Here is a 26,689-nt window from a genome sequence, read left to right on the forward strand (position 1 = left end):
GTCTTACGCAGTTGGGTCATGGATATCCCACAGGTTCCTACACTAACTGTGCTTTTCTCATCAAATCTGCATGGTCCTTGTACAAAACCAGTACGTTTGTTAAAAATGGAAACTGTACACACTGCAACTGGACAAGAGCACCAAGAAAAAAACCTGAATCCCTAGACCGAGGCCACAATTACTATGCTATGAGGCTCAGTAACTTAACTATTTAAAAACAAAAGTAACCTCAGTGCTTTGTGAAACATTGGCCAAGCTGTCTGCCCATCACTTCTGACAGCCTCTTCATGTGTCATACCAGAAGGAATAACATATAAGAGAGTTTTGAAAACTGAAGAGTTGCATTACAAACATCCATAATTCCACTAGAAGTTTCTCTCGAAGTCTTACATAGAAAGAACCAAGAGCTTTAATTATCAGTGTGTCCCCTAATTGAAAGAAGATAGCCTTTGTAAATATCCAAAGGGGTGTTTGGCCTTTCTTGATAAAATCTTATAAACCTTTCCTGAGTGAGTCAAGTTCCTACGTCCACATTTAGAGGTATAAAGTCAGAAGGCACTGATCTCCCATCTCATTTATCTTAACCACTTCCTCGTCTATGAACGTTTTTTTCCTTACAATCTGGATGAGGGAGCGCTCCGACAGCGAGTACCACCAGAGGGCAGCATTGAACAGACATTTTTGATGTTGCTTTTAGGAAGACATTCAGACCCCAAAAGTCAACGTTCAAAAACAGTGAGATGAAGTGAAAATTCTTTGCTGTGGTAAATATCAACTAGTACAAGGAGCATCTGTGCTACTTTGAAGCAGAAGGATGTTCACTATGTTTATAACAGAGAAAAACAAGAAATAATTGCCCAATTATAGGCAACTGGTTAAAGCAAATTGTAATACGTCTTCCTAAAGCACTATAATGCCATTAAAATCACGTCTACAAAGTAAGATTTTAATAACAAGAGAATATTTTATGAAATAATATTAAGGAACAAAAGGCAAGATGCAGAATTTTACACAGCATAACCACAATAATTTGTGTGAGGGGACCACGCCAGGACAAAGTAAAAGAACATATATGAAAATGTATAAAGTGTCTAGAGACAGAAATCTATGTATGTTTTCCTTCCCCCCCCCGGTTTTTACCATATTATTTTCGTAATAACTTGCCAAAATAATCACTTTCCTAACAGGTTACATGATGATGGTAACAACTTACATTTGTATACTGCTCTCTCATTTACAACACATTAGGTTGGTGCAAAAGTAATTGCGGTTTTTGCAACTCTTTTTAGCCTTTTGAACCGCAATTACTTTTGCACCGACCTTTCATACCCATGTCTTATTTGATAAGCAAAAGGGCTATTATTTCATTTACAGAAAACTTCCTAACCACCTCTGCTCCCCAGAGCACTGGTCTACCATTAACTACTCACTTGACTGAAAGGCAGATGAAAGAAAACCTGAAAGCCAAAATGTTAACAACCACTTGAACTGAAAAACCATCACGAGTAAATGAGAATCCTATTACAAAACACCACGTGTGAAGAAGTGTGCGCACAGTTCCCCCAAACGCAGCGCAAGCACCCGATTCTACAGCACATTTTCCATTTCTAAGTCTCACCACCTGCCTGGCTCGCAAAGATCTTCCTGGCATCCTTTTGCTTTGTTTCATTTCATTTTAAATTTGTTGGGGATACTTCATTCTTGCTAACTAATCTACCCTTTCATGTCAAATCAAATGGACCTAGAGAATATGTTTTTAACATTATTCTCTTCAGATTTAGATTTGTTCTGCTTTCGGGTCTTCATGAAGGGGAAAATGATTTGTACCATACTGGTTGATGAAAACACCGAATCATGAAACTTTACATGCTTCTCACCCCTAAAACACTGGGGCATTGGGAGGAAAACTGGCAAACTAAGATAGAGCCAGGAAAGAAGGAAACCAAGTTTAAAAGGAAAGGGCAGAGCAGGAGGAAATGAGGAAGACGGGTGAGCGCAGGGAGAAACAGCCATCGGTGCATAGTGTGATTTGTGGCGTGGTGCCTCGCTGCTGCCCCAGGACGCCACCACTGTTCATCTTTGGCTCAGACAGTGACCAGGGACAGGCCATTTTAGGCTACAGTCACTTCAGAATCTTTACTGAAAACTCCAAAATCTTTACTACTCATAACGACACTTCCCTAAGGAACAGAAGATAAATGAGTGTGAATTCTGAAACTAGCCGACTTGCACACACACAAAAACAAAACTGCGTGGCTTGTGTTCATTGAGGTCAGGAGCTGAGGGAGCATCTTATCTATAGTAAGTCAGCTGCTATCTCATCTGGGAGCGGTCATTCCTACCTGCCAAAGAGTATTTTTCTTTGGGGACTCATCTTCATTTTGATCCTCCATAACTGAAGTGCTCTAAGGGGGGAAAAACAGGTTATTTGAATTAAGCCGAGTTTTGCAAATCCTAAATAACTACAGCAAAATATAATTTTGAAGACCCAAACTAGAGTGTACCAACGCAAACCCAAGAGCTGTTTGGCTTGTGGCTAACAGGTGCCCTTTGGGTCAAGGGGGCTGTGCTCAGCTTTCATAAATCAATACAGCCAGTGGCTGGACAAAGTAAGCATAAGGTCTTACTTATATGAAAGTTGGGCAGACTTAGAAAACAGACTAAATTATAGGAGTAGGGCTGAAGCCCTACCTCCGTCATCACTGTTATTATTTTCCTTGTGGCAAGAAGCCCTAAAGACCCACTAAGTTCCTGATTGCACAAAACATTTACTAGAACGTCTGCTATTCAGTAATCCACCCCAGCCCTCAGCAATTAGAACTTGATAAAGCCCTGGAAGCGCCCCCCACCCACCAAGCCTTTCTTTCTTCCCTGGATGGCCTGGTTTTTCTGGAATGGCTTTGCAATCCCCCCTAGCGAGCACGGTGGGTGCCCCAACCTTTCCCTGAAGGGGAGGACCCAGTCAGCCAGTAACAATCTGGCTTGCCTTAGGACTGCATTAGCTTTGGATTTTGTGTTTACTGCACAAAGAGGGACTCTGTAATTATTCTTTCTGGTGACCTAGTCGCTCAATAGATGCCCATTAACTGGAGATTATACATGATTGGATTTTCCCTTTTGAAGCTCCTACCTAATAGCTAAATGGAAACTTAATGAGAAGGGCAAGTGGGGGAGTTGCACTGAGAAAGGAATAACAACTCAGTCCCTCTAAGATTCCTTCCCAAACCTAAAATTAGAAGAGTGGGGACAAAATTTAAACTGTAACATTTGTCCCATACTATTATTCAAAAGGACCCCAGAAATCTGTTTCAGTTATCAGTATTTACAAGGTCCTGTTTACTGCCTATAGGGGATAAGCTTCTCTCTCAGATTTTCCCTATTTTTCCTTTATGTTCTTCAAGGCACAAAATGTTAGGAGCCATACAGTATTTCCAAACAATGTGTTTGATGGCAGGAGAATCAGCACTGAGCACTACGCTCTGATGAGGGGGGCGGGGGGGCGATGTAGTGGAGACGCCAAAGGCTTTGAAACCAGAGAGAAGGCAAAAACCTGGTTTGGTCGCTCACTCAATGTGTGTGACCCTCAGCAAGCTGTGTCACCCAACAGACTTGTGGGAATTGGCACTGCCCAGCACAGGGCTTGGTATGTAACAGGGATTCAAAAAGTCCTTTCACGCCCTGCTTTGAAGACGCTCCTTTCCCCCATGTGGTACCTTCTCACGCTTTCTAACCTCAGACTTGGACAGAATGGCTCCAGATGGTTGCCAATACGGAAAAGCCACTGGCTTCCTCTATAAAATCTTATAAGCCCCACAGCACCAAGGTCTGCAGTGGGAGAGGGGGCGGGACAGCTGGGCCCCACATCTGAAACCCAACCATAAGCCAGCAAGGGAGGCAGTGTGACCAAGTGTCCAAAACAGGGAGGTCTAGAATGGTGGCAGCAATAAATGATGCCGAATGAGAAGGGAATAGAGAATAGGGAAACAAGTAGTATTTCTGTCTTCATGTAATTTTCCTTTTACCGCCACCTTGAAGGACTTAGAGATTAATAAGCTGGCAGGTTTCGTTAAGGGAATGAATAAAGTGGGAACAGTGACTCAGTACAACATCTCCTGAGTCCGACTGGTAGTTACGAGACCATCCTTGCAATATCACAATGTCCTGGGTTCTAACGCATCCTTGTGATACTGCAAGGATGGTCGTAGAAGACAGGGGCAGGAAGAAAGAAACAATGGCTGGACACATGAAGAGTTGAGCACGTCACGGAAGACAGACGAGAAGCAAGTTCCAGCCCCCATGTCTCCAGGCACCCCAGGAAATGTACAAGGGTGTACGTACGTAGAGTGTTTTCAGCTAAAAACTTTTGAAATATAGGAGCCTGAATGCACAAGAGCTATTCTGACCTAAGCTGCCCTAATACTTTCCTTACTCAGGGAGGAAACAAAAGAAGTCGGAAGTCCCTGGAGACTACACAAGAAACCACTGTCTCTGCAGTAAGAAAATGTAACTCTTCCTCTCACTCGTTCCAAAACAGAAAGGGTGCTTAGATAGTTGAAAAAGAAACAACCCCTCTGATAAAAACAGCAACTATTTCCTTAAGGCTTGATGAAAGCTGATCAAGATACACAGTTTAATAAAACTGTATTTAATGAAGTCCTGTGGGGCTGGAAGGGCTCCTCGTGGTTATTTTTTCAGCTTATAAAGCCCTCAGAAGATGCCAGAGGGAAAATGCTGCTCTTCAGCTGCACCGATCAGAGAATCACTTCCACCTGTACTCCAGGTGACATGAGACGCTCAGAGAAAAAGGGGCCCATAGTGTCATTAAGCATGACAAATGCTGTGTGCTATGTTCTCTCCCCCCACCCCCACACACACACCACAATACATTGCATTAAGACAGTAAAGGCTCTGCAATGTCTCATAATTTAAAAATCATGTTAAGTTAGTTCAACCTAGCTTTCTCCAGTTTGTTGGATACGGACAGCCCCCTTTTATAATAGTATCTCTTAATAATACTTCAGCATATATTGGCCAACACTGAACTATGGCAATAGCATGGCATAATTCCTTCCCCCTCCCACTTCACTGGGCAAATACTTCTGGGAGACAAAGGAAACGCCCCCTTTTGGTAAATAAAATACATACCTTTTCTGTTGCCCATCATCTTTCCCAGACTGCTTTGTGGGGTTGTGGGAATAAAAGGGACGGCAAGAATTAAAAATTCCCTTATAGGAGCCACAATTTTAAAAATCACTTTGGCATTTCTTCCTTAGAAGTATACCAGACAAAAAGTCACAAGCTCAAGAGTGAGGTAAGAAAAAGCAGTAAGCCCTCCAAGGGAAAAGGAAGGTGGTTTCCTACATCCAAACTCTGAAACCATGAGGTAAGCCCGTCTGAGAGCTGAAATCCTCTTTAAGTCTCCAACACTTCTGGGAAAGCAAAGCTCTCTGAAATACCAACCTGGCTTATTCACTTCCTACCCTTCTCATCATCATCTCTTTCCTCCTACATCTACCAAGAAGCATCACATGTAAATAAAAATGTAGACCTTATTTTGATGCTGCTACCAATGATAGATACAATCTAGGAAGTAGCAGCTAGACTCTCGGGCAGATCAACCTACTACTGACATTGGGGCCTGATAATTCTTTGTTGTGTGGGGGCTGCCATGTGCAGCGTAGGAGGTTTAGCAGCGTCCCGGGCCCCTACCTACTAGTAGTACTCCCCTCCCCCACACTAATGATGACAACCAAAATTGTCCCCAGACTACCAAATGTTGCAGAGGGCAAAATTGTCCCCTTCCCTTAAGAACCACTGTTCTAAGGGTGTCAGCTCCTAAACTTGCCTCCTTGGGAAGATGCATTAAATCAAATACCTCCTGACACGTGGCCTTTTTTTCTCTTCAGCCTTCTTTATTGCACCCCAGTGACTGTATGCGATTTCTTCAAATACAGTCTGATCTCACCGTGGCCAAGTGATTCATGGAGTACACAGAAACCTAAATTCTGGAGTAAGTCCTGCTTGCCATTAAATTCATATTTGGGGAAACGTCACTCAGGAGTTCTTTACTCGAGATCCATGGGTTTGGGGGTGCGGATGAGGGCTTTTAATATCATGAAGTCATGAATAGAGAAATCACTGTGTATACCTCCAGAGGGAAAACCCAGAGCTTTTGTTAGATTCTCGAAGGTGCCCCAAGTGCAGTAAGATAGCAAAGCACGCACTGACCAAACAGCAGACCAGAGTGGATGGAGCCTAGGCATACTTCAAGTTCCCCAGGTGATTTTTATGTAGATCTGTTTTTCAGTCACTGCTGTGGCAAAAGGAGGTGGTCCATGCAGTCGCACCGTCCTATGCAGGGAAACTGCACTGCCAGCCTTACGACACGCCATCCAGTACGCGGCACTTCGGAACTAGCAAACGCCATGGGAACTAACGCCTTGTTCCTGCTCTTATAAAGCCCTCAGAAGACACCAAAGGGAAAATGCTGCGCTCCAGCTGCACTGATCAGAGGATCATTTCTGAAGTGTATTCCAGGGGACACGAGATGCTCAGAGGAAAAAGGGTCACAGCGTCTAATTAAGTATGACAAATGCTGTGACAAACACTGTGTCCTGCATGAGTGCTCTCCTCACCCCCGTTTACAATACGTTTCATTAAGGCAGTAAAGGTTCTGCAACGTCTGATACTTTAAAAATCCCGTTAAGTTCCCTGAACGTAGCTTTCCCAAGTTTGTTGGATACCGACATCCTTCTTTCATAATAATATCTCTTAATACCTCAGCACATCTTGGCAAACACTGGACTAGGCCTGTAGCATGGCCTGATTCCTTCCTGCTCCCACTTCATCGGACAAATACTTGTGGGAGACAAAGGAAATGCCCACTTTGGGTAAATATGATCTATACCTTCCCGATTCTCCATCGTCCTTCCCAGACTGCCATGTGGGATTAGTCTGTATGTAGATACAACAGGCTCTAGGTAATGTACCTCTGCTAGCAGGTGCCACCAATTGACACTGACTGTATTTCACTTAGACAATTCCATACTTTATGGGTTATACAAGAGGGATCTACTTCCTAACTTTAAAAATGCTACAAATTCTGTACTGAGTTTCATCATGAGAAATGTATGTAAATGTAAGATTTTTATATAAAAAGCATCTTCACTCCTGAGAGGGAAGGAAAAAAAGAAACCTACAAAGGATCTAGAAAACAAGGGGCTATTCTGCCATTTTCTCTTGTGTTTTTAGATTTTTAGATTTAAGACATTATGTATGATAGATCCATAATGTAAAATGCTATTCACTAACTTTACTGAGTCTCTGTCTTTTAATCTTCAGAAAAAAATATAAAAGTAGATATTCCAAATTTACAGAAGAAACTGAGGATGAGAGAAGTAAGTAAAACTGGTTAAAAGTCACACAATTAGTAAATGAGACATGACACTCTGCTCTGGGCTGGTTTGACTCAGAACTCAATGTACTTTCCATACAAAAAAATACATCTCAGGTGTTTTCCAACTGCTGACTGTGGGCTACGAAATCAATTTAATAGGCTGTAACCAGCATTTTTTAATAAAATGAAATTGAATCTGGGAACTCCCCTGCCCACAATGATAAGCACAAGACAAATCACACAAAAAAGCTAAAAGGAATGCACAAAAACATAACAGGAAAATTCAAATGAAAAGGAAAGCAAGTCATTATTTAAGCAAGGAGCACAATAGTCAAGTCAAACTACTGAATAGCCTAAAAAGTTTTTGAAAAATCGCTACAAGACGATAATGTGTGCTTTTACATACTGAATAGAACACCATAAAATACATCAAGGAAACAATACTAAAAAAAATTTGAAACACCTTTCCATATTTGACAGATCAAGTAGACCAAACACACAAACCATTTGATTTCCCATGGACCATTTTAAAAAACCGATAGAAGAGCATCCTAGGATACAGAAGAAATCGCCAATACAGTTGGAAACCAGGAAGAGATTATTATATGTTTAAGATCAGGCCAAGCAGAAAAGTCTAAATCTAGTTTGTCAATTACAACTTGCCATAAATTCCAAAGGTTAAGTACACAGAATAATGACTGGCAGAGGCAAACCAAACACCTTTGTTTTGTTATTGTTAATTCCACCAAGCCTCCTAATCTAGCCTAAAATTCTTTTCCCTTAAATCTAAATCTTACCAACACATTGCTGGGAAAATGAGATCACTGGCATTCATTTGGAGAAAGAAGAGACAAACTTATCCAACACAGCAATCCCTAGCTCTCATACTAATCTTCCAACTCAGAAGGAAGAAAGCCACGAATGCATCCACGCACACACATGACTTTTTAAGACAATGAGTGGCCACCACTAAACACAACTTAATCAGAAACCTGCTCCCTCTACACGAATACTAAAACACAGGAACAAACCAGTTGTATTCTTTCTACACTGTAATAAAAATTAAAAGTAACAGATTTAAAATCTATTGGAAGTTTGATTGAACTTGCTGCTACATGGTTTTTATAACGTAGTAGTAAGTGGTCGTCTAAATTTATCTACCTGTAGTTCCACTCAAACTTCCAGTCCTGCCCAGCCCCAAAATGTAATGACATAAGCAATTTTCACCTCTACCAGAAAAAAAAGAAAAAGGAGAAAATTCAGTTAATGAAATTCCCACAGATAAAAGAAGGAAAGAAAGAAAAAGGGGGCGACAAAAACAAGAAGAAAAGCAAAACAATGGCTCAAACCAGCCATTCTTAGCTGAGGTTCTGCAAAACAATAAGCCCTAATGAGAGTGATTTCAGTAACTATTTTCTTACGGCCCATATGTAAATACTATCATTCTACTTATGTATGACAGAAGTGAACCATGTATGTATACCGTGTATGCCTCAGTGCCTTATGGCATACTGTTCTTATGGAGTCTAATTGAAAAGAGTTACTCCAAACTGAATTAAACATGCTCAAACAAGCATTCTATGTTATTTTTTAAATGCCTTGAATCAAATATTCAAAACTTAAGAACTGAAATGCACCAAAAGCAGAAAGAAATGAAACAAGACTTAGGAAAGAAATAAAAACAAGATTTTAACAAATGAAAGTTACAATGCTCAAGAATGAGAAATTCAAATGAAAACTGTAATGAGGCATTGATAAAATGTAGGAAAATAACCGAAGAGAATGAAAATGAGATCAAGAAAGAAGCAAAATGGAAAAGAGATAAAGTAGTTGACATGGGAGACAGAGAAGATCCTACCTACATATAATTGGTGTTTCTAAAGATGCGTGCATGGGAGCACAACCACAAAGAAACGAAACCAAAATAACATTTAAAACTGTAATCTAAGTGGTTACCAAGGGCTGAGTGAGAGGAATTAAGCAGTGACAGCTAATAGGGTTTCATTTTGGGGTGATGAAAATTTTCTAACCTGATTGTAGTGATGTTTGTACAACTCTGTGAATACACGGAAAATCAATGAATGGTATATTTCAAATGGGTAAATTGCATATGTAAATTATATCTCAATAAAGCTGTAATATTTTTTTACACTGTAATTCAAGAAAACATTCCAGAAATAAAAGAAAACCTGAACAGCATGGTAAAAGGGTCTCCAGGTACGAGCAAAAACTGGCCCACAGCATTGAACTCCAAGAGGTGTCCTGGGAAAATTATTAGACTTTATTAAAAAAAAAATTCTCACATTCTCTAGTCCCAAGTAATTTTTAAATTAAAAAAACTTACGAGAGAACGACTATTAGTAAGACTGGCATGAGATGACTTAAAATCAATGTACCAAGCAAGGTATCAGTGGAGCAGCATTTTCCAACAACTGTAGCAGAAAAACCATAAAACAACAATTTTATATCCAAAGGCAATAGAAAATAATTTTAAATAAGTGACAGGTCAGGGCATTTTGTATCCATGAGCCTTTCTTGAGTAACCAAGAGATGACTTGGAAAACTCTAGCACAAAGATTAATGGTAAATGTTAAAGACAATTAATTACAGGCCTAAGAATAAAGCAAAGATGAAGATGAGGGTAAAAGACTATGTCATACATTGACAAAGTAGAAATAATGCAACTCAAAAATTGGAAGGAGAAGGGAACAGGAAGAGGAAAGAAATAAACTGATTATTCTATAAGCAACATGTGGGAGTTAAAGAATACCATTAAAGATTGATAAACTTGTTAATGAAACATTAACTAAACCAAGATTTCGAGGCAGTTTAAAAATTATAAGTAAAAGGTAATCAATAGAAGAAAAATACAAGCCTTCATAATTATAACACATTTTTTGCGGGAAACGAATAAACTCGTCATATCGCCTCTAGTTGGAACCGGCAAAAATTTTGCAAAGTAAATAAATAGAGACCTCTTTTTAAACTAAAACACTGAAAGTTTCATAGAAAAATATCAAATAGATCAAAAGATATGACTATTTTACGGAAAGTCTAATTTTGGCGAGAAAATGTCAAAAAAGCCCCGCGTTACGACGCGATTTGGCGGGAAAATGCCCGCTTACAAAGTGTTTAAAAGACATTTCAAAAATAAAAGCAAAGAAAACACACCATGAAAAGAAACTAAAAAGGTATGCAAAGAATTAACAGATTAAAAATATACTAACACACACTACTCTTAATAAGATAGATCAAGGGGACAAAAACATAAAGTTCAGAAGAATAAATATAATCAAGAAGGCAGATCTTAGAGATTTCAAATTTTACACCATTAACAGGGACGAATTAAACCTGCTTTTCAAGTACATGTGAAAATTTTATAAAAACTGGTCATATATTAAGTCACAAAGAAATAGTAAATTCCATAAAGGAGAAAAATGAAATAATAATAGTCTCTGATTAAAAAATAATAAAACTAGAAATAATTCCTATAAAATAGAATTAAAAGTTTTCTTTCAAACTCAATGCTATGGAACCATGTAGGAAGCTTGGTCTGTATCTTTTGAAAATCTGGCAGAATTCCCCTGTGAAAGTGTTGGTTTGATGTATTTTGTGGATTAGTTCTTCAATAAGTTTCTTTCGTCTTTTCTTCATAACTTATTCTTCAGTAAGACAACTCAACATCATAAAGATGACAGTTCACCCTAATTTATAACTTTAACACATGCCCAATAATCACACTAAAAGCTCCTTATGGAAACAGACAAGTTGATACTCAAGTTCATATGGAAAAACAAACTTGTAAGAATACTCAGGAAAAAACATGGAATAAAAAAGGCTACAGGGAAATGGGGGGCATTTAAACCCTACAAGGCATTAAAATAACACTGTAGACAATCTAATTAAAAATGAGATACTTTTATGGCATATGAACACACAATTATTTCAGTGTAGGAGTCAGCGAGCTTTTTGTGTAAAGAGTCAGAGGGTAAATATAAATATATTAAGCTTTGGAAGCCTCACAGTTTCTGTCACAACTACTCAACCTTTGTGTTGTAGCACAAAAGCAGCCACAGACAATACGTAAATGAATGAGTGTGGCTATCCTACAATACAACGTTATTTACAAACATAGGGCTGGATTTGGCCAGCAGGCCACAGTTTGCCAGACCTGGGTCTAGTGGAATAGAACATCCAGAAATAGACCCAACTACATATGGAAATTTAGTACATGATAAAAGTGGCATCTCAAATCCCTGGGGAACTTTTTAATACGAAATGCTGGGACAAATGGTTAGCCATTTGGAAAAAGATATTATAAAACTAGATCCATGCTGAACAGAGTATATATGACTAGACTCCAGATCAGAAATTTAAAGAGTGAAACCTTAAGTACTGGAAAAAGACATGTGTGAATTTCTTTAAAACCTGGGTGAAGGGAAAGGTTATTTAACTATGAGTCAAAATTCAAATGTAATAAAAGAGAAAAATTTAGCTAGATAAAAATTTCAAACTTTTACATAGCAATATTTTTAAAATACCATAAATAAAGTCAGAAGGTAAGTGAAAAACTGGGAAAAAAATAATTGCAACATATGTCACAGCTAAAAGGACTTACTTATATGCCTAAAATTTTCTTTTTAAATTCAGGGGGGTAAAAATTACCAAAATCCCAATAGGAAAATGAGAAAAAGACATAAACAGACCTTTTAATAGATATAAAAATGACGCTTAAATAAAAGATTTTCAGACTTATAATTAAAGAGATGCAAATTAAAGCTACACATTTCTCACCTAACATGGGTAAATATTCAGAAGTATGACAACACATCCTGTCAATGAAACAATGATGAAAGAGGCACTCTCGGAGGAGAATTTGGCAATATCTAACTAAACTACGTAAGCAGTTTTAGGTTTTGATCTGGCGTTACCTCTGATCCTGCATTTACCTTTTGATCCAGCAACCCCACTTCTAGGAATTTTCCCTCAAGATACACTATAATTAAATAATAATATGAAAATACATATACACAAGGTTATTCACTAGAGCACTATTTGTAATTAAAAAACAAAAAAAGTAACTGGAAACCTACATGCTCCTACATAAGATCCTGGCTTAATAAACTAAGGCAATGGAGTACTACGTATCCTGAATCAGGAATAAGGAAGGCGTCCATGGACGGTTAAAGAGTAATTTTCAGGATACATTTTTAGGTGGAAAAAAAAAGCAACATGCAAAAGAGTGTATGTAAAGGGAACTATAAACATGAAAAGGGTCACCTTACAGAAGGCTAGAATGGCAACACCATTGTGAACGGTGAAAATCACCACGGTGATTTTTAAGGCATAGAAAAGGAGGTAGGAGAGAAAGACAAAAGTATACAGACATTACCAAACGCGTTGGCTGAGGGACTTCGAGAGGCAATGACATCCCAATAGCACACTCTGCACACCTACCACCCAGATCGAAGTACCACTCTCCACCACCAGAATCAAGGCCCCTGGGACATGTGACTGATTCCAAGGCTGCCTATGCAGGAACACAAGATGAGCCTGGAACATTTTTGTAGCAGCAGAAAGTAAGGAAGTGCTTAAAGAATTATGAGGACAGATCAAAAAGTACAGGAGCCAGTTTGAAAGGGCACCCCCCACTCGCTGGACATACTTTGACCATCAAAACAAATGATAATAACAGATTATATCCCACTGAATAAAATAGGGAACCACAAGTTTATACTGAAATAAATGAATAAAATGAAATTCTAATGAAAAGAGATCGTTTATACTGTTTCAACGTACCTCTCTCCATGAAAACTTAATTACAAAGAGAAAAAACATAACTTTACAGTAAAGAAAGCTCCTAGACACCACCTAATTCAAGGAATCAAAGTGCTCACCACTGGTGATGAGACGAGAACACAGCATTACTTTAGTGATAATCCTATCGAAGATATATAACCTAAACCGAATCATAAGGAAACAACAGACAAACCCAAATTGACAGACACCCCACAAAATAACTACCCTGTAGTCTTCAAAAGTGTCTAGGTCACGAAAGTCCAGCAAAGACAAAGAAACTGTTATGGATTGAAAGAAACTAAAGAAATATGACAAGTAAAGGCAATGCATCATTCCGAACTGGACACCTTTGCTATAAGGGACATCACTGGGACAGAAATTGAGGACTGGATGGCAGTAAGGTATCAATGTTAATTTACTGATTTGATTCTCATATTATGAGTATGTAAAACACCCTCCTTTGTAGGAAATGCGCACTAAAACATTTAGAGCATGAAGAACTATTCAACCAGCTTTAAATTCAAATAGTTTGGGAAACTATTGTATTGTACTTACAACTAAGCTTGAGACTGTCTCAAAACAAGTAAAAAGCAATCGTTCAATGGCTGCTACACATTAACACTTCAAACTGTGGGATTATCCCAAGGAGAAAAATGTGCTGAAATCTTTTGCGCCTTTTTTCACCACCAGAGTCAGAGATCTTAGTAAACACCTCAAACCAGTACTGACTGAGGACTCTACAGGTTCATGTGTCTTCCCCAAACCATTCACTACTAGTTGACAATTAGGGGTTCATCCATCACCCTTTACTGTGAACTCTGCCAGATCCTCCGGGCAATGTTTCTTTTGGCAGTCTTTCCTTTGTAATTAATTAGGTGATAGTTTCTTCCAGCTACCATTACTCTAACCCTTAATTTTTCACTTCCTGTTGTCTTAAAGATGAAGTATTTAACATTTGCCTTTTACTCCAAATTAAATAACTAGGGAGCATCCTTTAACGGAAGAGATTTTACAAGGACTCCAATAAGTGACTCCTGGTTTTCTAAAGGGAGGATGGGGCAGAAAAAAGGTTCCTTACAGCACCGTAGTCTTTACAAGCAATCTACCTGTGAAGGTTGGCAGCTAGTTCTTGGTATTACCAGGCCACAGCAGAGTACATGGCACATCGGGAGTCAGTAAATATGTACACAGTATATGAGTGAGTCAATGATTCCTTTGGTATTTTCTGAATAACCTCGTTCTAACTGAATGATCTCAACTCTGAACTCTAGTCACAGCACCCAGGCAATCCAATAGGAAGGCACTGGCTGGCACAGTTGTTACGTGTTCAAAATGTCTCTGGAGTTCTTTTTCTTGGCCAAGCGTATCCAGTAGCGTGAGATCTTTTAGTAGGCCATGCCTTAGCTGACTCAACATGTACTCCAATTGCTCAGACAGGAGAGCTGCCATTTGTAAAGAGGCTTGTGAATTTAGAATATACTACGGAATCACATAGAAACAGCCTGTTAAACTTTTTCAAAATAATAACTAGTTCAATCCTACTGAGGGTACAATGAGACGCAAACCCTCTTGAAAACAAACAATTCAACAAGATACATATAGTTTGTCTCCTAGAAATATATCCTAAGTAATTCAAAATGAAGGCAAAGATTTATACACAAAGATGTGATTAGTTTTTTAATAATTCAAAATGAAGATGCTAAGCACTGAGAAAAATGAATAATGGAGGTGCATGAAATACATTACATAGTGCTTTCAAATTACGTTATGAGAAATGTTCAGCAACAGAGAAACATTAACTCCTCCTGAATAAATGCACAAAGCTCATAAAGTAAAATAAAGCATACAAAATTACAGCTGACCCTTGAATAATGCAGGTGTTAGGGGTGCTGACCAGTTCAAAGCCCATGTATAACTTTTGACTCCTCACAAAAACTCAGTTGTCTCTCAGTATCCGCGGGGCAATTGGTTCCAGGACCAAAATCTGAGGATGTGCGATACCTATACAGAAAATGGTGGAGAGCAATGCACACAGTTGACGCTCCACACACACAGACTCCAAACCATGGATCAAAAACAGTATTTACTGAAAAAATCTCATGTATAAGCGGACCTGTGCAGGTCAAGTCCATGTTGTTCAAGGGTCAACTCTGTGTGTGTACGTGTGTTTGTGTGCGTGCATGTGTATGTGTGCTCAACTACGTAAAATATGCATAGATTAAAAACCAAATGTATGCCAAAATATTAAGTGGCACTCCCTAAATTGAAGATTATTTCTCATTGTTCTTTCCACTTTATCCCAACATTCTACAGTATGCATGCACTGTATAATCAGAAAAGAGAATGTTTTTAAGCAAAATAAAAATACAAGCTGGTCTTCAAAGCAAAATTAATTTTTACTCGAGGTACTCTTTCAACTCACATGAATACTTGGATTCAAAGAACTCAGAATAAGTAGTTCTGGCTGTGACAGCAAATACCACTGCACCATATACTCCTAACAAAGCTTGGAAACAGCCATTCCTCCACATTCCAGTTTATTTATTATGTTTACTCAGGAACTATTCTAGAAAGCGGGTGTATTTACCATGCAGTGAACAACATGACCCTCTTTCTCATGGAACTTGGATTCTGCCAAGGGAGAAAGACAACAGACAGGAAGAAAAAAACAAAAATGGAATATAATTTCAGGCAGAGCTAAATGCTATGAAGAAAAAATAAAGCAGAGTAAAAAAACAGAGCAAAAAGCAGGAAGCTAGTCTAGATTGGGGGTGGGGGGTCAGAGACAGTCTCTAAAGAAGAGATCTGACTGTAAGCTACTGATATAAAAACATAAATAGCATTCCTGTTGCGTAATTGCCCTAAGATTTAAAAAACTCTGTTTACAACTTAAAATAGAGATAATCATCTCTATGAGAATAGTTTCTACTTTAAGAGGAGGTAAGATATATTGGAATAGAGAGACTAGATTTAAATCCAAGCTTTGCCACTCAGTACATGTGTTCCCTTAGGCAAGTCACAAGCTCTCTCTCTATCTCTCTACAAATCTGAATTTTCTCATGTATAAAACAGACATAATAGCAACTAGGTTATAAAGCTGTTCATAGAATTAAGAACGATAAGGTATGGAAAAGAACTTAGGAATTGTACCTGGCACAAGCGTTCATTAACTGAGTTCTCTACATGCGTATGATTCTTCCACAAAATGAGTGCCATATGCTGAAGGAGAATCATTGCAAGTATTTCGTTACCACAAGTAGACACATACCATATTTTTATCATCAGACCATACCAGAGACTCCAAAGTCCAAATCATTTCTATCTAAATGCTTGTTAGATATTGGTGATATAAATGATACTGGCTTGCCAAGATTGATAGCATTTTTTACTAATGTTCCACTCACCTTTAAACTCTACTTGGTCATGAACTGTCTCTTTTTCCATTTTGTATCCCTAACTCCAAAGTTTGGTTTCTTCTCAGTCGACAGTTCTGATGATTAATTTTATATGTCAACTTGGCCGTGCTAATGGTAGTCAGTTTGGTTAAACACTAGTCTAGATGTTGCTGTGAGGGTATTTTGTAGGTGTGATCACATTATAATCAGTAGACTCTGAGTAAAGCATATTAACTTCTATAACGTAAGTGGGCCTCACCCAATAAGCTGAAAGTCTTGAGAGCAAAGATTCCACCTCAAGACTACAACAGAGAAATCCTACCTGAACTTCTAGCCTATTGACTTGCCCCAAATTTCAAACCAGCCAGTCCCCAGAATCACGTGAGCCAATGCTCTAAAATATCTATCTACTATTGGCTCTGCTTCTCCGGAGGATTCTGACTAATAACACTGATCAACCTTAGAACTGGCCTCCTTGCTTCCTTTCTTTAGTCTATTACCATGTTTCCCCAAAAATGAGACCTAGTCGGACAACCAGCTTTAATGTGTCTTTTGGAGCAAAAATTGATGTAAGACCCAGTCTTATTTTACTATAATATAAGACCAGGTATATTATAATATAACATAACATAATATAAATATAATACAATACAATATATAATAAATGTATGATAATATAATACCAGGCTTTATATTAATTTTTGCTCCAAAAGACATATTAGAGCTGATTGTCCGGCTAGGTCTTATTTTCAGGGAAACATGGTATCTACATAGCAGCCACAGATCTTGTTAACATGTTAGTCGGGTAAATTGTTCCTCTGGTCAAAATTCCCTTAACGACTTTGCATCTCATGCAGAATTGAAGCCCCAAACTTTGGAGTGCCCTATTCCTCCTTTGTCACCACAGCACTTATTACTACCTAACATATTAGGTGTTTTACTCATTTTATTCTTTGTTCTTTCCTATGTTTTCCAGTTTTCCACACTGGGCATTTATTTCTATTATAATCATATATTGCTGAGGATAAATAATGTAAATTAGAATAACCTTTTCGATTGATGTTTGGTCAAAGTTTAAAAACCTTAAGAAAGTTCATATCTTTTGATTCAGAACTTTTCCAATGAATAATACAACCTAAGGAATTAATCGTAAGTATACACTAAAATTTAATGATGTTAATGCCCATCCATAAGAAACTAACTAAATTATTGTATACTCAGACAATAAAGTCTACAGTTATTAAAAACGTAGACCTAAGTTTACCAATATGAACCATACTGGTAAAAATTGGGTTATAATTCCATATATAGAGTATGAGCCTATATAGAAACAAACAAAAATATATACAAATATTTATACAGAAATAAAATATCAAGAAGTAAAAATAAAGAATGGATACTAAAATAAGCTGAGATTATGGCTGAATGGTTAATTTCTTCTCTATACTTCCTTACTATCTAAAATTTTTATAAGGAAAAAGTGTTACACTCATAAACAAAACTATAAATCAATAGACATGTATAAAAACCAGCATTTTCTCAAGCAACATAACAAACATTGGTACCCTGTTTCTGCGAAAATAAGACCTAGCCGGACAATCAGCTCTAATGCGTCTTTTGGAGCAAAAATTAATATAAGACCCGATCTTATTTTACTATCATATAAGATGGGGTCTTATATGATATAATATAAGATCGGGTCTTATATTAATTTGAGGTGTATCACACTTGTTGAAAATGTATTAGGTTGGTGCAAGCGGTTTAAAAGGTTAAAAATAATTGCAAAAATCACAATTACTTTTGCACCAACCTAATAAAAAGACATCTTCTAGTGTGGTCTGAATCCCATTTACCCGCTTTTCTTTATTTTCGAATTACACTGTTAAACCTTATCCGTCATATGTACTGTTTTGGAAACCATAAATAAGAACTGGTAGTAAAACCAGTTTTTACTTTTAATTTTCCCAAAGCAGAGCTGCTCTGCCTTAGGAAATACATGTGATTTCCTGAGTGCTGGTACTATATGTCAGGCATTGTGCTAGAATCAGAACTCAACAAAATATGAATTTACTTGATCACCAACTCACCCTGATTGCAGAAAATTTGACATGGAAATGATTTAATTTTTTTTCCAATTCATAATAAAAACAGAGAAAAATCACTTTTAGAAAAACGTTCAAACGAATCTTCTTGTTTGACACTGAACTTTCAAAGCCTGTCATCATTAACAAGACACTTTGAAACTAGCCTCGCATTGCATTTAAAAGACAGCATGGGGATCACAAGTACAGAGGCTGATGACTGATGATGACACTGGGGAAACCAAGAGTAGCTACAGCTGGAAAGAGACTCCTGGGAGAGAGCATCACTGGATGCAAGGAAGTGAAACAGGAGCACAGGATTTCAAATCAATGGGAAAAACTACATCAGCGAATCGTATACAGAAAAGAGACCGGCCGTTTAGAAAGAAGTGGGTCTCTAACTCAGAGCACATACCAATATAAATTACAGAAAAACGGAAGGAATTAAATGCAAAACGTAGAGCTGTAAACCACTAGAGGAATGGTAAAGGAAAGGAATAAGTATGACAACATAAAAAGTAAACATTTCTGTCAAAACTTTCTTCAAGGCAAAACACATTAGAAACAAAATGGAAAAGCAAATGTCAAACGGGGGAAAACATTTACAATAAGTTACTATATTTAATACATAAAGAATCCCTACAAATCAGATTTAAAAAAATAAAGCCATCAATAGACAAATGAAGAAAAGGTATGAAGAGATAACTCATAAAACAAGAACTAGAAATGGCCAATAAATAAATATGTATATTCCATCTCACTAGCAAGCAAATGCTGTAATGTACATTACAACATTATTTTTACATTTTCATCCATCAAAATGGCAAAGAAACACAAGAGTAAAATATCCAATGCCATCTAGGGCATATGGAAAGGGACTCTGATCCACTGCTTTTAGGAGTATAATTTGACCCAGCCTCTCAGAAGTGCTGTTTAGCAACCTAAAGTATTTTAATATGCACAGTCTTTTACCTAAGGAAATAAGCACAGAAGTATACAAAGACTTAGGTCCAATAATGTTCTATTCAACATACTAACTTAAAATGTTTCAAAACTTGAAAGCCTTCTTTATACAGAAGGGCTTCTTAAATATCAGTAATATATCTATTAAATGGAATATTATGCAGTGATTTAAAATGATAGAAAGTCTCAATTCATCATATTAATATTTGTCACTTTTTATTATTGGTTCAGTTTCAAACAAGTGTAGGCTATTTTAAATATTTTAAAAGTAAAATTTAAACATTTTTAAATAAACAATATCCAGAGCTTATAGAAATGACTGGACTATAAACTGGTTTACCCTCCAAAAAAACAATTTAACTATACCTATCAAAATAAAGCATTGCCCACTTTGTGATATATCACTGAGGTACACACTTAAGATTTCTGCATTTTTCTATACATGTTGTAATTCAAAAAATTAAAAAAAAACCCTGTACTCCTCTCCCCCACCCCCACCACCTCTACCATCTACCGATAATAAAAGTACCATTGGTGAAAGAGTTAGATTTTATAAATCTGGGGACATGTCTGCAATATAATGTTAGGTAAATAAAGAAGGTAAAGCTGCAGTGCGGTTTTCTAGGGTGACCCCATTTTCCCTATTAAAAAAAGGGGATCCCTATAATTGTAGAGTTACATATCCTATGAACAAAGAAAACAAATGTGCAACAGTAGACAACTGTTAACACCTATTGGGGGAGATGAGAGATGATTAAACTTGCCTGTATACAGGTAACAATGAATAATACAACAATGATATTCTTTGACCAAGCATTGTACTTCTAAGAATTTATTCTAATAATTTAATCATGCAAGCCTAAAGATACATTCAATGAAATTAGTAAAGTGTTATGATTAAAAAAAAAAAAAAAAAGCCATAGCCTCAAGTTCCTTCAATAGGAAACTGGCTGTATTTTAAACAAACGATAAAGCCATGTGACAGCATACTATTGTCGCTATAAAACAGTAGGGCTATATATGCTGATATGGAAAGACGATCAATGTATATTAATTGAAAATTTCATTAATCGAAAAACAGTATGTGTAATATGGTTCTTTTTTTTTTTTAGCTCTTGCCTAAAAGAATAATGGGAAACTGGTACGTGAAAATTCTGGCAAGTACGACCTGGGGTCAAAGGAGACTTCACATGTCTTTTATAACCTTCAGTACCAGTTGGATTATTTTAAATTCTTTGAACCTTGTTTAAATGCTGACATAAAACAGTGATGTGTCAAACTCCTTTTTATTTAAGCCATCTTAGATTTGCTTTAAAATGCCCCAGAAAAAACAAAGTTGGAGGAGAAAGTTGAACTAAAATTGCATAATTTTAAAAACTGCTCAAGGTTGAGTTGAATGTTTTTCTTCATCTGTGTGTGTTTGAAATTTTTCATACTAGAAAGATTTTATGTGAAAAGTTCTACGAGCCCTGCTAAGTAAAACAGATAAAATGCTGAGCTATTCTGGGCGAGGCAGAAGCAGGAGGGGCAGGATGCCAAGCCCTCTAGTGACTCTGGAGTCAACTCTGGGGTTCCATGGAGTATTTAAAACACCACTGTTATAATCATTATCATCACCATAATAACAGAGAAAACCTGCACAATTTGATGGATTCCTCCCTACCCAACAGGCAGAAAGAAGACAGACCCTAAAATAGCAACAAATGTCTCTCTGAGTGGTGATGAGTGGTGAGATTACCAATGGATTATTTGGGGGGGGGGGGGGGGGCATTGTATTTTGTAAAATTTCTTATAGAGCAAAAATGTTTATTTAATGTTCACAAAGTATTACGGACTCTACCACTGAACAACCCAACAGGTTACTCCAAGCCCTCAGTTATTAACCCCCGAGTGCAATAAGATAATCAACAAGAAATGAGAACTCTCCAATGGTCGTTAGAAAACAGACAAAGGCAGTGAGTTGGAACAGTCCTGTCTGACCTAAAGGAGACAGGCCCTAAACAAAAGGAGACTATCTGACAGGAGGGACCATATCAATCATACGCAGTCTTTTTTCTTATCCTTACCCCCCTGGAATTGAAGACTGTAGGACTGGAATTCCTTCTTGAATAGGGAACCAGGAGCAAGCAATGAAAGAAATGGATTTTCTTCCCCTCAACAGTAGGCAATCAGTAAGAGAGATGGCTGTTACCTGCATCTACAAAACCCTGTAGGTAGATAAAAACTACCTCCATTTTTAAGGATGAGGCAACTGAGGTTTGGGAAAGTAAAGTAACTTGCCTAGTGTTACAGAGCTATGAAGCAGCAGGCACAAGACAAGAATTGACGTTTGTATGCACCACAACCAGGATTCTTTCTACCAAGCTACCTCCCTGCTCTAAAAAATAGCCTCTTATGTTGGTATCTCTGATAAGTTCCAACACCAGTGTTCTCAAACCACTGCGGCTCACTGTACATACCGAAAGTAAGAAAAGAAACTGGAAAGGCAGCTGTCAAGAAGTTGTATCACTGCCCAGCACTATTCCACTGGAGCTAGGCAGAAGGCATAAAACCTTACTCACATGATCCGCTGTCATTCCAAGTAACCAGTCCTACTTACCCTCTAAAATAAAAAAAACTTATTAACACTCTCCCCAGCGGAGAGCTTGAAGATGGCATTCCCAAGAAATTGGTCGGCCAGTACACGGAACCTCTGCATTCGGGTACGGTAGCGTTAAGCTTTTAACACTAAAAATATAGAGGAATTTGTTTCAACCTAAAAATGGCAGTTGCCAAATTAATGTCACTACAGCATGGTGACAAAAATCACTGGCTTTGCAGTTATCCAGACCTCGGTTCATTACCCAGTTCTGTCACTTAAATAAAAGTGTAAACTTAGGCAAGTCAATTCAACTTCATATACAAAAAAAAAGGCATGATAGGTAATTTCTCCATAAAGGATTAAATGAGATAACTCTGTGCCTAGAGCCCGACATACGGAAGGTAGAAAATAAATGATAAACACTATTGACATTTTTATTACTCTTGTGCCATAGGAGATTTGGAGTCCTAGCAAATTCTCTACGTGGTCTGAACTCTTGATTATCTGACGTAACCATCAACCGGTTGAATCTAGATATCTGAACCAACTGAAATACCATTCAGTTCAGCTTCGTTCACAGATATCGATACTCCAGTTGAACTATTCTGAAAAATACTGAGGGTTACCCTAGTTTAAATTTGTTCACATTTTTTTAAAAGCATACATAGGTTTGGCTAACGTCAGAGTGTTCTCTCTCTCTCTCTCTCTCTCTCTTTCTCTCTCTCTCTCTTCGTTTCTGTATGTGGTTCAGGCTGGATTTTTATTCAAAAGGTCTGATTATTACAATAGGCTCCTTGAGAGCAGGAACAGGTCTGTATATGCCCGGCACCAGTATAGGCCTGGTACATACCACGTGCTCAGTAAACAGTCATGGAATTCAATCTACAGAAAAGACATTCACTGGCTTTAAGATTCAGCGGGCTCATTTTGGCAAAAGGACAGCAATTTTTCCCCCCTATAGATATCTGGCAGGTATTTCTTTATTTATTTTCAAATAAATAATGACTACACAAGCTATACACCAGATATTAATAGTAAAGTTTTCACAAACAAAACTAAGATGGAAAACTCTAGAAATAGTAGCATTGCAGTATAAAGGAAAGAAAACCAATTTTGGAATCAGGCAAATCTGGGTTTCAAATGCCAATTACACCACTTCACAGCTATGTAAGTATTAATCACACATATCATCTCTGAGAGACTCAGTTTCCACAGCTGAAAAATGGGGTAAGAACACCCACCTCACACGATTATCATGAAACATATATATGTGATGTACAGCTGTACCGAGTACAGTTGATGGTGAGTGATTTTTATTTTTTTAACAGTTTTATTGAAGTCAATGATTTTTACTTCTTAAGGCTTTTCCCTTCTCACAAATGGTCAAAACTAGAGGGACTGCATTATGCCTAAAGGCATCTACACTTTCACTCCTGCTTTTCAGGAAATACATTCATTCAGCCATATGGAGGGACTAACTGGCTAAGGTTGCAACTGGCCAAGGGTCCAATGGGATCACTGCAAGGGGACCCTTTCCTGCAGCTCAGGAGCCCCAGCGAAGCCCACCAGGCTTTTCAGGGAGGCTGATCTTGTCATCTGGGGCCCCGCTTACGATGGGCTTGCTGAGAGGCGGGCAAGATCAAGCCAGAGTCATGTTTGGGATAAACCAAAGAGGCAGCATAGACGAAACAGGCATTTTTGGAAAGCTCAAACCCAAATGGAGTCATTACATTTTGGCACAGGTTGGAGCCTGAAGGCAGAGGAGGAACACTGGTGTTGAAACAATACGTAAAACCTGTAAGAGAGGCGGGCTCATTAATACACATTTATTTTCCACTCACAACTGGAACTAAACAGTGATGATATGCTCATTCCAACCTGCTGAGTACGTATGTCACTTTACTGTGCTGTATGTTCTGAATTATACACTAAAGAAAATAAAAACCTAAGTAAACAAGATCCCTCTACACCTCGATGAACACTTGCTCCATTCACATTTCAGGGCCTATCATTCCGTATTTCACTTTATGTCAAGGTCCAGTCAAGACCAAGTTTCTATTTTCTCTCTTAAATTATTTTCACTGGGAGAGATGAGTCAAAAACGAACCTTGAACACATTTGGGTTTCCATTTTCAGACAGGTAGGAGCCCACACTTCCTCCCACTCACCCCACCTCAAGAATTCACAATACTGTCACAGAAATATATTGAACAATGCTTTCCATTGGTCAATTATTGTTAACTGAATGCAATAAAAAGAATCTGCACTTGGAGACCTCAGTAACAACTATAATTCTTCCCCACCTTAAATTTCTGGGGAAAACTGGATCAGCCCACTAAAAAGCAACGGTAACATCCAAGTAAGCGTTTTCAGAAAAATAGAGACAGATACGTGCACTATGAATATATGCAAATATCCACTGTCGAGCACCAAGGAGAGCACATGCAAGGACGGCCCCTTCAAGGCCATTTTTGTTCCAGTTACATTGCATACAGAGAAGCTGCCTTCCCAAAGATAAAACGTACATGACAGCGGAGCCTCCCTGCAGCCTACGAGTTATAACCCACCTTTCTACACAGACGCTAAGACAACCGGATCTCATACTGAATGCATTCTCTAGCTAACTGTGGTGGTGACATTCCAGCACCGTTCTCTCACATAATTGGAATCAAGCACCACACCGATGCTACTCAAAATGTTTGCCACCAAGTAAATAGAAGGCACACTTCCAATAAGAAGGAAACTGTCCTCCTTCCTGGCTCCTCAGCTCCATTTGAAAACTGGACCATGAATAGAAAGATAACCTTGAGAACAGTCACGTCACCCATGCCATCAATATCTCTCTAACTCATTTCCGGATTTTTAGCGTTTCCCTAAAACACGACAGTCTCGACAGGATGCCGGGAATTTCATCATGCTTTTTCAAGAGATATCAAACTGTCTGGGATATGCAGTGATGAAAACTGAATGCTGCCACTGAAACCGTACTTAATTAAAGACATGCTTTCTCTAAACAGAGCTTCCCCAATAAAGCCACAATGTTTTCTGCCTTGGCACTCGTAGAATCTGTCCCAGTGTGATCAGGCCAGCTGCACTCCTGCTAACAGATTTTTTTTTTTTTTTCTGAGCAACCCTTCCCCACCGCCCACCCCCAAAAGTTTTACTTTTATCTGTGGAATTCTCTGCCGGCCCGGGGCCTGGAAAACTGGGTGGACCCAGAGGACAGGTGTCAGATCTGGCCGTTGGGAAGTGGTCCAAACTGACAGACAGTCACTGGCAGCATAAAGCTGTGAGCTTTATAAACTTCAATTTGAGGCTTTATTCCATTAGTGCTTCTCTCCCTGCTCCCTTGTTGCAGGAGGGAGAGAAAGCAAGCCAAAAAGATGAGTTTCCAAATAGAAAAACCACCAGTTTAATTATAAAACCCTCCCAACTCAACAAAGAACTGTTAAAAGTAGCCAAATGGAAAACGTCAAGGTTTTTTGGGCACATGCACAACTGTTAAACGTGAGAATCACAACTTCGAGGTCAGGGGGGAAAGAATAAAAAGCAGGAGCAGAAAAAGAGGCGCAGAACAGGGCCCAGCCGAAGACCCATCTGCTCAGAAGGGGCCCTCTGGGTACTAAAGTCCGCCGTGTGGCACCCAGGCTGGAGGAAAGCAGAGGGTTACACAGAACATTTAGCAGACTTAACATTGGATTAAACACACTACTGCAAGTTTCAACACATGTTCATGGCATACGTAAAAAACACATTTACAACAAGAAAGAAGAGAGGCACCTGGAGACATCTGACACTGGGCATGCTCTGCAGGCAACTCAGTGCGCACATGCTCTCTACCAGGTTGGCGCAGCCTAGCCACAAAGACCTTGGCACAGAACACTGCAGGATGACAAAAAGGAAGGAAGAGAAGAAGCAGTTAGAGGCCGCAACAAATCACTCCTTCACACAGGCAACTTGAATGTTAGTCGGGCAGGGGAGCACGCGTGGCAGTTTGGGGGTCAGGGGTGGGGGTCACAGACGACTTACTCACACCTTGGGAGAGGCCCCACTTTCTGTCCTAGTCAAAGGTTTCTGCTGTCAACCACTAATTCCTCTGGACACCGTGACCAGAATCAAGAGGGGGAGAGAGAATGGTTAAACCCCCGCTCAAGGGAACTGTGAAAGTTTGGGTGCAAAACAAGATTCGTGGTGCGACTGTGCCTGTAGCTTCATAAAAGTAACAGTTTCTGGTCTCTGTCATATAATTATAATTGCCATCAATACATCACCGACGATGTGCCAGGCGCTTTAACTCTGTTCTCTAATTCCCACCCCACAGTGTAAGGAAACCGAGGCTCAGAGCTTCAGTCATTTGCAAGGACATGCAGCAGAGGGGAGGGCCAGAATTCCAAACTGTGGTTTATCTGCTAGGAAAATCCATACGTCCCACAAGACTATGATGCCTCTATTGTAAAAAGAGGCACCTGAATTT

The 26,689-nt window shown here is 38.6% G+C and overlaps 1 protein-coding gene across 6 annotated transcripts in view; it reads right to left on the reverse strand.

Annotated features, from left to right (window-relative positions):
• Positions 1 to 26,689, reverse strand: part of FBXW11 (F-box and WD repeat domain containing 11) — a 101,791-nt gene that overhangs the window by 37,963 nt on the left and 37,139 nt on the right. For 2 of the 6 annotated variants that reach the window (XM_019741225.2, XM_019741216.2), the window contains one exon: positions 2,343 to 2,405. The exons of 1 other annotated variant lie outside the window; for it this stretch is intronic. In XM_019741225.2, the coding sequence (XP_019596784.1) occupies positions 2,343 to 2,393 (51 nt within the window). In that variant the 5' untranslated portion in view covers positions 2,394 to 2,405. Of the gene's footprint in view, positions 1 to 2,342; positions 2,406 to 25,995; positions 26,098 to 26,689 lie in introns of all 6 variants that reach the window. 3 more of the 6 variants (XM_074313896.1, XM_019741204.2, XM_019741197.2) reach the window with 2 other exon arrangements.

This window comes from Rhinolophus sinicus, linkage group LG10 (genome assembly GCF_036562045.2).
Source record: "Rhinolophus sinicus isolate RSC01 linkage group LG10, ASM3656204v1, whole genome shotgun sequence".
Taxonomy (NCBI): domain Eukaryota; kingdom Metazoa; phylum Chordata; class Mammalia; order Chiroptera; family Rhinolophidae; genus Rhinolophus; species Rhinolophus sinicus.